A 13293-nucleotide genomic window follows, 5' to 3' on the forward strand; every position below is an offset into this window, starting at 1 on the left:
TGTATCACATCACCCGAGTAACAACTAAATTTTATTCCAGGAAAATACAGAAACCTCTTCTATAAAAATCTATATTTGAAGTCACACTCCCTTTAAACCCTTGGGAAAATATAGACACACTTAGTCTACAGCTCACCAAACCTGCTTTGTATGCTAGTTTTGGAGATTTGATCAACCATGTCTCACACTCTGTGATCTCCAGTGACTACAGGAGCCCACCTCAACATCACTGCTTGGTTTGATGATCCATCTCCTTGTGGATTCTCTTTGCCCTGCTCCTCACCATGACAAGTGGAGCAAGAGGAGATATTTGAGACCAACTTCAGATTTCATTTATGCAAACAAGAAAGGCAAAGATGCATGTGCAGCTGGTGTAAAATAAACACTCATACTCTGCTGAAAATGTTCCAGGCTGAATTGAACATCCACGAGGAGCTAAGGAAAACAGCAACACAGAATTCCTTACAAAGATTCCTTGGAACTGGGAGATCCTGTTGCTACTCTCAAACACTATTTAGACTCACAGTATTTTAAGAGACAGGACAAAATGTTCCAAACAAGTAATTTACTTGATACAGGGTTTCCGCCTTTATATAGTTTACTGCCACTGAAAACTCCCATGGTCAATTTATATTTCATGCCTATGCCTAACAGATACTGAAATGCAATAAAGGCCTAACTTTATCAACCCTTAGCCTACCACAAAACCTACCAGTAGGACAAAGTAAAAGAATTTTGTGAACAGAATATGTGTACTGATACAATCAACCCAAAATCAATGGAGTCACTAAATAATTTGGGATGAAGGAAAACAAGCCAGTAGAGGAGCTGTGATGCCTGCTTATGGTAAAAAAACCCTCAAAACTTTGCTATGAAAGTTCCTAAATTCCAGAATCTCTCTGAAAAAGAGGCAAAGTCTGCATTGAAGATACCAGGGCTTGAATCAGGTGGGCATGAAGAACTGTGTTTCAGACTGGACAGGCTCAGTCACTGTGGTGCTCTGGGTACCATTTCTGCTCTCCAAGTTGCCAACCACATGTCCATTGACACACACTCTCCTTCCTCATAAGCACAGCCTCAGTAGCACCCAAGCCTCCTTGGGCTCTGGATACACTTCCAGATACCCTCTGTGGGCCAGAATGAGCTGTCCTGCAAGCTGGTCTGGGATCCCCATGAGGTTCCACCAGGATCTGCCCCTTTGAAGGAGACACAAGACACCAGGGCACAGAGCCTACACCACTGCCCCACCTTATGCAGGCTCTTTCCAGCAGCAGGGCAATGGGGACAAATGCTGACAGGGACTTCCCCTCCAACCCATGCCTTAAAATAACCCTGGGATGTGGGAGGAAAGCATCTAGGTTAACACTGCCTGATGCAGCACTATTTTAAGCAGGAAAATCCTGAGGACTGGTAGGGTTTTGATTCTTTCTTCCAAATGTTGCCACTTTAGGCACTTCCATCAGACTTTGCCTCCTCCTCCAGCTTTAATCACCTGACAGCATTAGAGTAACAAAAATAAGGATAACTACTATACATGGAAATGAACGAGAAATGAAAAAGTATTTTTATGCCAAGACCAAAACAATAGCAACCAAATATTTTTCTTTGTGCCAGAAGAGACTTCTGCTATTTCTCAGACTAAAGCATCACTCTGAGTTGACAACTTGCAAAAAGCCCCCTAAAAATTGTATTTTGAACATTTACACCAGCAAGCCATCCACTCTTTCAGAAGCTGAAAACCCATACCTGGCGTACAAAACTGTTGGAGGTAGTGTCAGAAGACGTACTCCCATCTGATCCTTTAAATCGGTTTTTTCTTCTTGCCCCTTTACCATAAGACTGTGAAGAAAAACAAAAAACAGAGCATAGATTAGAGAAACAACATTACAGCACTGGTTTGTGCTGCACAGAAATCTTGCAGTGTCTCCTAGGCTAGCAGGGATTCAGATTATCAGCTTTGTGCCAATCAATAAGCACATACTCAGTAAGTAACTGATGGGATGTATGTGCAAGTGCTCACCAGGCTTGATCAATTGAGCCTAAATGTTTTGCTGTTGAGTTTTTTTCACATCTGGGTTCAGAGAAGTATTTATAGACTCACATAAATGTAGCATTATTCACCCAAGTCACAGAGATTAAAAAGTACAGTTTGCTGTGCAGCCAGTTTAAGTAAACAAGGTAGGAAAGGAGGTACTGGAGCAGTCTCCAGTACATCACAGCTATGAGCCAAGTCAGCTGAGGGAACATTAAACAGCAAGAAGTGACAAACATCTTGCTAATACAATCTTAGAACTGAGGGAGATTTTACAATAATAATTTTTTTACAATAAGTTCGAGAAAGTAAAAGCAGTAAATAAAATAGAAGTGTGTATAACTGGAAAAGGGGGAATGCTACTGGAAAGCAAGGCATCACTTTTATCCACTAGGAATTTAAAGAGACACGAGGAGAAAGCTACGGTTGGCTGAAACAAAACTTTGAAACTATGGTTTAGAAACACAGAAAATCATGGTTTAGAAACAAAGCAAATGCATGAGTGTGTCCACAAAAAGCTGTTTGTTTTGTGCATTAAATGTGGATCATCAATAACTATGTTTACATTAAATTGCAAGAGAAAAAAAAGAAACAGTTCAAAACTATGTTATTTGCAACCACTTAATTCTGTGTAAACTGAAATCTTATACACCAATCTTTTAGAAAGGATAACTCAAGTAACAGTACTTTTGTCAGCTGGACACTCACTCTCAGCAAAAATAGTATCTGTTATCTCACTAACCTAACAATGACCTACAACAAAACCAATGTTCTATCCTCAAAAAAACAGAATTCTGGGAAAGATGATTTGCCAAGCTCATATGATTTTTTCAAAACTGCAAAACACCATGTAAGAAATTTCTGAAAGGCACCCAAATTGATTCTACACATGCTGGTTCGGGCAGAGCTGTACAAAAATCAGCATGTTGAACATTATGGGGGTGAAAATACAATTTTCTGATGAGTCTAGGAGTGTAACCCAGCAGGTGTGAAAAAAATAAAACTAAGTTTCAATCAGGAATAGCTTTACATGGTTGCATATCTAAAAGGAATCTTTTATAACTGAAGAACATTTTGGTAATGAAAAGGTCTTCCTAGATCCATAAGAGTAATAAGTAGATTGGAACTACTGTTAAGCAAATTAAGAATATTTTCCAGTTATAGTATACAGTTCTACCAGAAACATCTTTTTCCACCTAATATAATTAATATAATATTCCACCTAATATAATATCAAAGTACCTAAAATACATAAAAATTATCTCTGACAGCAGCCTTCTTCAAATACAACATCTTTAAACCAAAATTTACCTGTTATGAATGATTCCTGTTGAGTTAATTACCTGTGGTAACCACAAATATTCTGAACTCCTTTCCTAAAATTTTTGCAGAATATAGAAAAATACTTACAAAAAAAAAAAAAAAAAAAAAAAAGACTTTGTAACATTTACAAAGGAGCTCAAGAATACAAAACACTTACATGAAAACCACACTATCTAGGCAATTTCACTAATGGTGTACAGTACAATATTGTGTAATTCCCAAGGAGATAATTAAAAACATGTACACATATTCTCTCTCACAGTCACACTTTTTGCATTTGTCTCCAGTTTCTACAATATGTATTTTATTTAAAGTTTCATAGTGTTCAGTTTGCTAACACAAAAAAATCATGAGATGGCAAAAGAGGGACTGAGTCTAGAGCAATGAGGATAAGACAAATAAGAGCAGAAAAAGAATATATTACAAACACAGATAGAGAAGTGTAGCAATGACTAAAAGCATTTATTTCTGGTAACCACAGCAAATGCAGCTCAGGCTGAAACTCACCTTGATTTTTCAGTTTGAGGAGTTTTTTTTGTGCATAGCAACATGTACATTTTTGTTCTAGCCTTCTGTAACTGAAAACTCTTCAGAAGCATGAGCTACATACTAACTTTAAACACAAAAAACCTGTTGACATGATGGCAGGCTGTGGCTACAGATTGTAGGCAGTCAGTTTTACACCTGCTTCTTTGCACAGAGCAATTTTCAATCAGAAGAACGGGGGACAACTTTGGTATGTGGGAAAACAGGGATTTGATGACTCTTCTCATTATTTTAAAGGATGCTAATTGGGGACTACATTTGTTTTCCATGCTGTTCATGCTTATTCAGAAATGCCTGAAACTTTCCTCTGAAGATCAGATTAACCTTCCATAATCAAAACAATCTTACCTATTATTTAAATTTATTAATTATCTCTGCCATGTGGAGAAGCTTGAATACTCATCCTGTCATAGTTGTTATGTTTTGCTTCTTCATGTGTATTTTTTTACACAAGATCTTAATGCAAGAATGAGGACTTTATTAAAAAAAATAATTTAAATAAATAAATTATAAAAGAAACAACAATCAATCCGCTACTTTCAATTCTCAGGGGAAAAAAAGGAGAACATTTTCCCCAATATGTTACTGTGATTCTCATGTTAAAATACACTCCCTTATCTGTGCTCTGTGCAGCAGTTGGCTGCAATTAGGCAGCTAAAAATAAAGGGCTGAATCACGACATGAGGACATTGGCCAGTAAAAGCAGCAACACGGGGCCGTCGTTCTTAACCTATAAGACAGCTGTACCTGACAGAACAACCTCTGGACACCAAACACCTCAGCACCCCAGGACACAGTGCCCAGGGGTGCAAGCTCCAAAGCCAGCAGGGCAGGGCTGGCACACCATCACTTGTCACAGGTACAACTGACTCCAGCCCTGGGAACGAGCCTGTTTATATGAAACGCTTGCTGACAGTAATGTTCTTACTGCATTTTAGCAGAACATCTTACTCAAACATAAAGTTATGTATACATGTAAGTGTTTGCAAGATCAAAAGTGTAGCTTTGTTTATAAGTGAGATGTGTGAAATTCTTTTAAAATTGGCTGAGTTTCCAGAGGCGAGAAATAAAACACACACATATGTGTTCTAAAGCTTCATAAAATACCTGGAAAACAATGCGAAACCTTACAAAAAAAAAAGTACCCAAACCGAAGCAGTTTTGTAAAAACCATTTCATCAACCAAGGCTTAACAAAGCAAAGAAAGACTTTGCTTTTCAATTCTGATTAGAAACTACATTGTGCAACTGTTATTCAACCCATGTAATCAAATGAAATATGGGAATCATATGAAGCATTAAAGGCATACACTGCAGTTTCCTGATAATTAACAGTTATATATACAATTACTTGTTTTTGTAAACAGATGAGATCAATGTCACTCAGGGAAGCCCTTTAATTTTAATGAGGTTCTGTCTCAACACATAAAACACATGCATCTGTAACATTTAATCTGTAACACACATGACAAGCAGAAGGCATCGTTTATCCCTGCAGGCAAAATACTATCATCTGGAAGAGGAAATATAAAACATTTAAAATTGCCAACTATCTACAACCAGGGAAGTGGCCTTCAGTGAGAGTCTTAAAATGCCCTCCACCAGTAACCACTCTAATGGTATTTTACAGCAAAGCAGTGGTGAAGACTATACAAAGGATGAATCTGAACCTTAACTATTTATCATAGGTAAAAATAGCACCAGTCATTGAGATTGATGGCAGGTGGTAGAGGTAAACCCTTAAAAACTGCTAAGGAAGGGTACAGATCACTTAGGCGGTAAAGTCACTGACACCAAGTCAGGTCCTTAAACAAAGATGGAAGAAATAAATTGGAGGAAACAGAACCAGAAAACAAAATTTCAGAGCTACAATGAATCTTACATCATCTCAGATGAACAAGGAACCAACTACAAAAATCAAAAATCAAACACCTGAACGTAAAAAGTGACCCCCCTGAAGGATTAGGGGATTGCAAGAAGGTCAGAAATGCAAACATGAATTAAGTATTTTTCCTTCTCATGTGAAAGTTTCAAAAATGTTTAAAGATGCCCATGTTCCACAGATCAGGAGAGTGTAGAATATACTCATTCAGCTCCATCCTTTCCTTAAAAGAACAGCCACTACCACTTTAAGCAAATCCTAACAACAAGGAAAAAAATGTTCCTGTAGTTCAGACCCCCTGGGCCCTTTCTTCAGGTAAGCATGGCCAGGCTTATCACCACTCAGAAATTAAACCTTCCAGCATCAGTTCCATAGATGCAACCCCCCACACCCTCACTCAACAGAAAAAGACATGAATATTGCTGATTTTTGCACCACAAATCATACTAGTCTCATGAAGAAGTAGAGATCAGCTTCCTGACCACACAGCCAAGGGCTGGAAGATGTACATACACCTTGGTGATGGGTTCCCCACTAATTCACAGCTCCCTTCCACGACAGGAATGAGGACAAGAGGGCAAGGTAGGATACAGCAATAAATCCTGGCTTGTCTCCACCTTGGGAACGGGGTTTTGAGTCACCCTATGTGTTCAACACCAGTGCAGCCCTGTGACAGGCACCCTGCTCTGTCACACACCTTCAGCAAAGGAGCTGCCTGAGGAGCACGACTCATGTCCCCATAGCCAAAAGAATCTCCAGCTTAGCTCTCAAAAGCTGCATTTCTCCAAACAAACAACTTTTCCTATCAGGACAAAACTCAGGAAAGGCAAGACTTCCCCTCTCCCCTCAGGAATCCTACTAAATTGAAGACCTCCACTACAATCATCAAGTTCATGCAAGCTACAGTGACAGTCTGCAAAGTCCATTTCACAGTCATTTTATAAAATCCTACACCTACACCAAAACAAAAATTTATCCAAAAACCCCCAAATAAAACCTCCACAAACAATTCTCTTCTTAAAACTTGCAAATATATAAATAAGTATTTCACAGATGCTTCTTTTTCACCATTGAAATAAAAGAAAACTAATTTCTGTCGAGCAATCTGTAATAGTTAAATGTTAGATGTTCTTTTCTGCTGGCCTGTGATAAAGCCTTGCCAACACTTCATCTAGAAACAGCCCTATTCTTACCAGTTCCTACACTTGTAAGCCATCTCCCACTGCTCTCAGCCTGGCCTCAGACCAGGTCATCTGGCAGTTTCCACCTGCCAGACAAGAAGCTGGGAACTTGGCTGGCTCTCCTCCTCCCCAGTGGTTTAAAAACCCACCTCAGTGCAAGCCTGCACTGCAATGCCAGTGATGAAGATGTCAGCTCCCACCCCAACAAAGCAGGAGCACACAACAGGAGAAGGTGCTGAAGCTCATGCCCAAACCCCACTGTGCTTCCTGCAGCCTTTAAAAACTGGCAACTACCATTGCAGACCACGTGCCTGTACCTCCCCACCTGCTCCCCATGGATTTCTGTATTCCACTTGCACAAGCAAACAGAGAGAGAGCTGACTCTGTGACAGAAGGATGCCTGGGGACCAACAGCCAGCTGTGAGAGTGTCCCTCTGTAAGGGTTTGCCACTCTGAGGACAGAGACCAAGGCAACCCCTTGGAGGGCAGGGAAGGCAATTTTGGTTCCTTGATTTTTAAATTCTTCTATCTCAGCACGGGAACGACCTGAGTAAAAGACGCAGAGGAAAAGTAACTGAGACTCCAGAGAAGCCGGCCTTGGAATAGCACAGGAAATTTTCATCCGTAGAGAACAAACAAGACAAAACCAGAGATTGCCTCTAGAAGATAGTTATCCGATAAATAAGTTAGGAATGAAACTGCTGAAGTGTTTCAGAGGGATTTTGCACTCTAGGATAATGTAAAGAACAATTATTATATCCCATTTATGCTGATAATGTGTAATACTCTAGTAGAAAATACCACTGTAAGAGATGAGCATGCAAAATCACCTTTTATTGCTTGAGTATAGGATTATGCAAAAAAAAAAAAAAAAACCAAAAACAAACCCAAAAAGCAGAGAATTATCAGAAAAGTAATAACTGAAACCTGAAGGGCTTTCTTCAGTGAAGGACTATTATAATTTATTTTTGTCAGTAAGGAATACAACACTGAAAAGGAGATTACCACATCAGGAGAGAAAACACTACCTCTGGCTGAGGGCCACGAGGAAGTCCAACGAATGGAATTGGATTTTATCTCTTCTTCGTATGTATATCCTCCACTGAATTGCTGCCACATTGGATCTGGCTTCTAGGGGTGCTGCCAGAAGAGAGTAAAACCTTCCATGCCTCTATAACAAATGGGTACTATTATTTAAGCAAGTAAAGGGGTATAAATTTTGTTTGTTTATGGCTTACGAAATATTCTTGTAAATCAGTACTGGGAAATAGACGGTTGCAAAATGTTTGTTTGAAGAACAGGTAAACACGGTAAATTGTGATAAATCAACTAAGCTGAAAGCAGCAGAGGGCAGTGTGATTAATCTGCTGAGAATAAATCTCTGGATATTTTTCCATTCCTCATTAGCACAAGACAGGCAGTGAAGGGATGGAATTGAGAAGATAGTTGGAGATTAAGGAAGGACAACAGCCAGTGTAAGGGCCTGTAATTAAGCTGATTTTATGGAGTCACCACATGCACTTCACTCTAAAATTCACCTTAACATCAATTGTAGCTGATACAGAAGGAAAACTGAACAAGCCTGTCCCCTAGCTTCATGCATTCAGTTTACCTTCTGCAGTGCAACCTGAAAAACAAGCCAAGCACTCCAGGGATGATGAAACCTTTAGACTCAGAAGGCAGAAGCATTTAGCAGTACCATGTAATGGAGAAAATCTAAATGAAGGAGGAAGAGCTGAAGAAAACAATCAAGAAGAGAATTGTTTTCACTTAAAATGTGTCAGGTTGTTAGGACATGCACTGATAGATGCTGCATACACAGGCTAAAAAAGGGACAGGAGGAAAATAATGAGGAACTGGGAAGAATTCATCCAGTGTAAGATACATTCTCCCTCCACAGGGCAGTCTTGTAGTTGCTTGATAGAAGGTTTCCTTATATTTTCTTTGAAATGTCTTTGTGCCATTTACTCATCTGATTTGCTATGACTGCCCCTAATGCAAGCACAGGAACCTTTGTGATCAGAGAAGCAACAGAAATTGCATCTAATGATTTTTGAGGACTGAGGGACTTTGAAGTAGGATCATAAGAAAATTATATGGGAGAGAGGGAAAAAAGAAGAGCAGCTAAGAGTTATCATGTAAGTCATTAATGTGCTATGTTATATTACTAACACATCAGAATAGTATCTGGGTTAATTTAAATTATCAAACTGAATACTGTGCTAATTCAGATTCCTAAAAAGGGGGGGGGGGGGGTTTCATTAAATAAAGAACTAAAAAGAAGAATAGAATTGATTTTAAAAAAACAAAACAAAAACTGATCACCAAACTGATACATTTGAAAGGTTTGCTGCTTTTCTTTTAGAAAACCTAATACTGGTTTTATTACAAAAGGGGCACATCTAAAACTTTGCACTGACATATACCTGGACATTGTGAATAAGTCCACAGTGTAACTGTTAGCATGCAGATTTGTCTGGATAAAACTGGACATCTGAAACTATACTGCAATTCCTTCTAAGACCAAGATCCATCTAAGACTAAGATCACACTGAACTATAAATAGAACTATGTTTTTACAGACATATGGACCTAAAAATCACAGAATTTTAGGTAATACAGAAAAACACACCAATATCTTGTCCCAGTTGCAAAGAACATCCCTGGAAAAATACAGTACAACGGTCATGATCAACTCCCAAAGAGATTTTATTTTGTTTGCAGATCTTGTTAGGAAAATGCATTATGAAAATATGAAATAGATTTTACACAGATGCTATCCAGGAATATTTCACATATTGAACTGCCTTTTAAGTGAACTACTTCAAGAGAGTTAACTACATTTCTCTCCTCTGCCCCATGGTGACAAGTCTGGCCAAAATGGATGGACGGGTGCAATCCAAAATACTGACCATGATGTTAAGATAGGTTAAAAGAAATCTCAGCTTTGCAAAAGTAAAATTCTTGGATAAGAGAATTGTTGTGACTTGGTAGAACTCTAGAAAGCTTCTTCAGTAATATTTCCTTAAATCATAACTCCCAGAAGCACTTCAGAGTGAACACTTTTAGGAGTGACATCACTCCGTAAGCTCACATGTTGGTTTGGGCTTTTCTTCCCTGACAGATTATTTTGCAGGAAATGTTTCTAGGATTGATATTCAATTACCTTAGTGAAAAAAGGTAGTGGTACACATAACTAAACTACCTGTAGGCAACCTACTTGATGATTCACATGTCCTCATTAAGCCTCTCCTTTTCACTGCAAGTGTGTTCTGAGGCACCAAGATTTTACAATATTGGGTTTTTTAAAATGTTCATGGAACAAAAATTAAAATCAAAATAATTGTCTCTAAATGCAGTGCTTGTTAAGGAGTTAATTTGCAGTATTATTCAGACAAAGGGCTCTTTTGTTTCCATAATTGTATTTCATCTATATCAAAGGTTTATGTATGACTAAAACAAGTACATATTGAAAAGATGATTCCTGTTCTGTCTAATGACTTGGATTCCAAAAACTGAAAAACAAGCCAGAACCAAAAAGGTGCATTATCACTGTCTTAAAAATGAATCCTTTTGGCTGTGAATGTTCAGAAACCTGTTTTATGAAACAGAATATAAATGCACTACCTGAAACATAAATAATGTGGGTGTTAGCAAACTATTCTTTCTCTCTAAATAGAGGTTCTTTAAGCCTAGTAAAAAGGAGGGTTGAGAAATCAATTTTATGATCAGTATTTGACATTTGTCCACAGCAGAGAGGCACCATATGATTTGAGAGTTGCTGATTGTGTGCTTAGGGCTAAAAAGATATAAAAAGGGTGAGATTTATAGGTCAGGAATTGGCTCCCTTGCCACAATTTCTAGAGAAGCTGGCAAATCATATGGCTCCACCAAAATCTGTTCTGTGCTGGGAGGCTACTGACAAATTCACATCCAAAGAGACACTTTTTCTTTTTCAGTTTAACCTAGTCTTCGCTTCAGTGCCTGGATTTTGTTCTGCTGTCACAGAAGTGAAGATCAGTCACCAAGACTGCTGACAGACTGACAACATTCTCCTCTGTCAATCAAGCACTTCTGGGATGAAGCTGGTCCACCTTCTCAAACAAGCCATCAGAGAGAGCTTTGCAGCAACAGCAAAAATTGCACCCCAAAAGGAAAAAAACTTGTGTCCTAACAAAAACATGCATGTTTGCAATCTGAAAAGGACACAGTCAGATTTTACTACCCTTTCACTGGGTTCAAAAACAGCACTCTGAAGTCTTTGTAGCCAACTATTGCAAACTCGAAGACATGTAACATTCATACATTGAACAGAAACAACCTTTCAAAATATAAAGTCTTCTAAGTGTGCCTTACCCTGCCTCCTTCTCATCACCCTGAACACTGCACACGAACTGAGTTGTCAGAATTTCTGAGACGACTGTACACCTTCTGCAGGGAAATCGAGCAGCTTGAATCTGCAGTGTGTTCTACACCTTCAGCCTCTCCAAAATTCCTGCTGAACAGGCGGCGTGAATCGCCTTCCCTCACCTACAGACCGTGAGCAGCCCCTGGAACGGGAGGGAGGATCCAGCCGTGCGTGGAAAGCATCAGGTACAGATACAACAGGTGACAGAGCAGGGGAAAACAGCCGTACCCTGCGACTGCAATAATACATGTACTGAAGATCAGCTTAAGAGAAATGTATTCTTATATATTCATCCTCCAAATAACAGCAAGGTTCTTTTGACTTACGATCCTTCCAAGGCACAGAGCACCCCATGGATGCTAATTAAATGGCATTTTTGAGGGTGGGGGCGAACACAGGGGTTTCGACCGTCTCAAGGGAGCCGCCAAACTTTTCTGACGGCGATGGCCAAAGTTGAAGGACGGGGAGCTCCGTCAGCCCCGGCCCTGCCCCGCGCCCCCGCCCGCAGCCCCGCCGAGCCCGCGGTACCTGCGCGGCCGCCGCGGGAACGGGATTGTCCAGCAGCTCCATCTGCACCTCCTGCGCCGGGCTGGGAGGCGATTTGGACATGTCGCCCTGGACCATTGGCGAGCAGAGCGAGTGGCTGGGCGACGAGTCCGTCGGCGGGACAGAGCCGAGCTGAGCCGTGCTGAGGAGAGCCGAGCCGAGCCGAGCCGAGCCGAGCCGAGCCGAGCCGAGCCGAGCCGAGCCGAGCCGAGCCGAGCCGAGCCGAGCCGAGCCGAGGCAGCGGGCGCCGCTCAGCGCTCGGCCATGCCGAGGAGCGGGCGGGCGGCCCTGCCCAGCCCGGCTCCGCTCTGCTCCGCGCTGCCCTGCTCTGCCTGCTGCCGGCGGGGAGCGCTCGGCGCCGGGGACGGGGCAGCGCCGGCGGCTGGCGCGGGGGAGGGCAGGGGGCGGTGCGTGGGGAAGAGGGAAAGTGACAGCGAGCATCTCCCTCCGGCAGCGCCGGGCGGGGGCGGCGCCGGCATCCGCGCCGGGATCCAGATTGAGATCCGCGCTGCGATCCGCACCGGGATCCACACTAGGATCCACACTGGCATTCACGCTGGGATCCACAGTGGGATCCACACCAGGATTCTCACTGGGATGCGCGCTGGGATCCAGATTGTCATCCGCACTGGGATTCACGCTGGGATGCGCGCTGGGATCCAGACTGGGATGCGCGCCGGCCCGGCCCGAGCGGCAGAGTGGGCTCCGGGCCGGTGTAGGGGCGCGGTCAGGCCCTGGTGTCCCCTCAGCCCTGCCGGACATGTGTCCCCGGGGCGCGGGGCGCGGCTGTGGGCTCAGTGAGCGCTCCGGCACTGCCACACGGAAAGCTTCACATCGGTCTCTCGTGCTGTGATAGGGTTTGCCTGTACTTGTAGGCTCTTGTGCACATATCAACAAGTATATCAACATATCAATTAGTGCGATGAAGCCCCCTCATTTTATATAACCTGTGTCCGCACAATCTCAGTCGTGCTATCAGGTAGCCCACGGGAGGCTCTAGAAAGGCCTGTTCTAAACTCGGCCCATCCCTGAGATGACCTGTGTCTTCTTATGACAGCCCAATTTAGGGCTGTCCTGAGAGAGACCAAACCCTGTGAGCCTGTGAAGCCGCAATGGGCCGACACCTTTCCTCCACTGGATGGGACCAGGCTGGGCCCCATGCAGAGTGGGAAACTTACGTTTGCAGAATCACTCTGTGATGGTTTGTGAAATCTCTTATCCGCTGGTTTTAAATAGTGAAAACTAAGTCTCGAAACTGACTGGCCTAATGTCACACACATAAAATCACAGCCATTACTAAAAGCAATAAAAGTCACTTCCGGGAAAGGAAGCCAGCCAACCAAAGACAGCACAAAAGCCAGATCAATTTCAAGAAG

General features: G+C 41.9%; 1 protein-coding gene across 6 annotated transcripts in view; it reads right to left on the reverse strand.

Moving 5' to 3' along the window:
- The window catches only part of CACNB2 (calcium voltage-gated channel auxiliary subunit beta 2), a 238149-nt gene extending 226073 nt beyond the window's left edge, over nucleotides 1–12076 (reverse strand). For all 6 annotated transcript variants that reach the window (XM_079301733.1, XM_079301731.1, XM_079301737.1 and 3 more), the window contains exons 1-2: nucleotides 11900–12076; nucleotides 1747–1839 (exon numbers count right to left, since the gene is read on the reverse strand). In XM_079301733.1, coding sequence (XP_079157859.1) covers nucleotides 1747–1839; nucleotides 11900–11995 — 189 coding nt within the window. In that variant the 5' untranslated portion in view covers nucleotides 11996–12076. The remainder of the gene's footprint in view (nucleotides 1–1746; nucleotides 1840–11899) is intronic.
- Between the last annotated feature and the right edge of the window lie 1217 nt (nucleotides 12077–13293).

This window comes from Erithacus rubecula (assembly GCF_903797595.1).
Source record: "Erithacus rubecula genome assembly, chromosome: 3".
NCBI classification, from domain to species: domain Eukaryota; kingdom Metazoa; phylum Chordata; class Aves; order Passeriformes; family Muscicapidae; genus Erithacus; species Erithacus rubecula.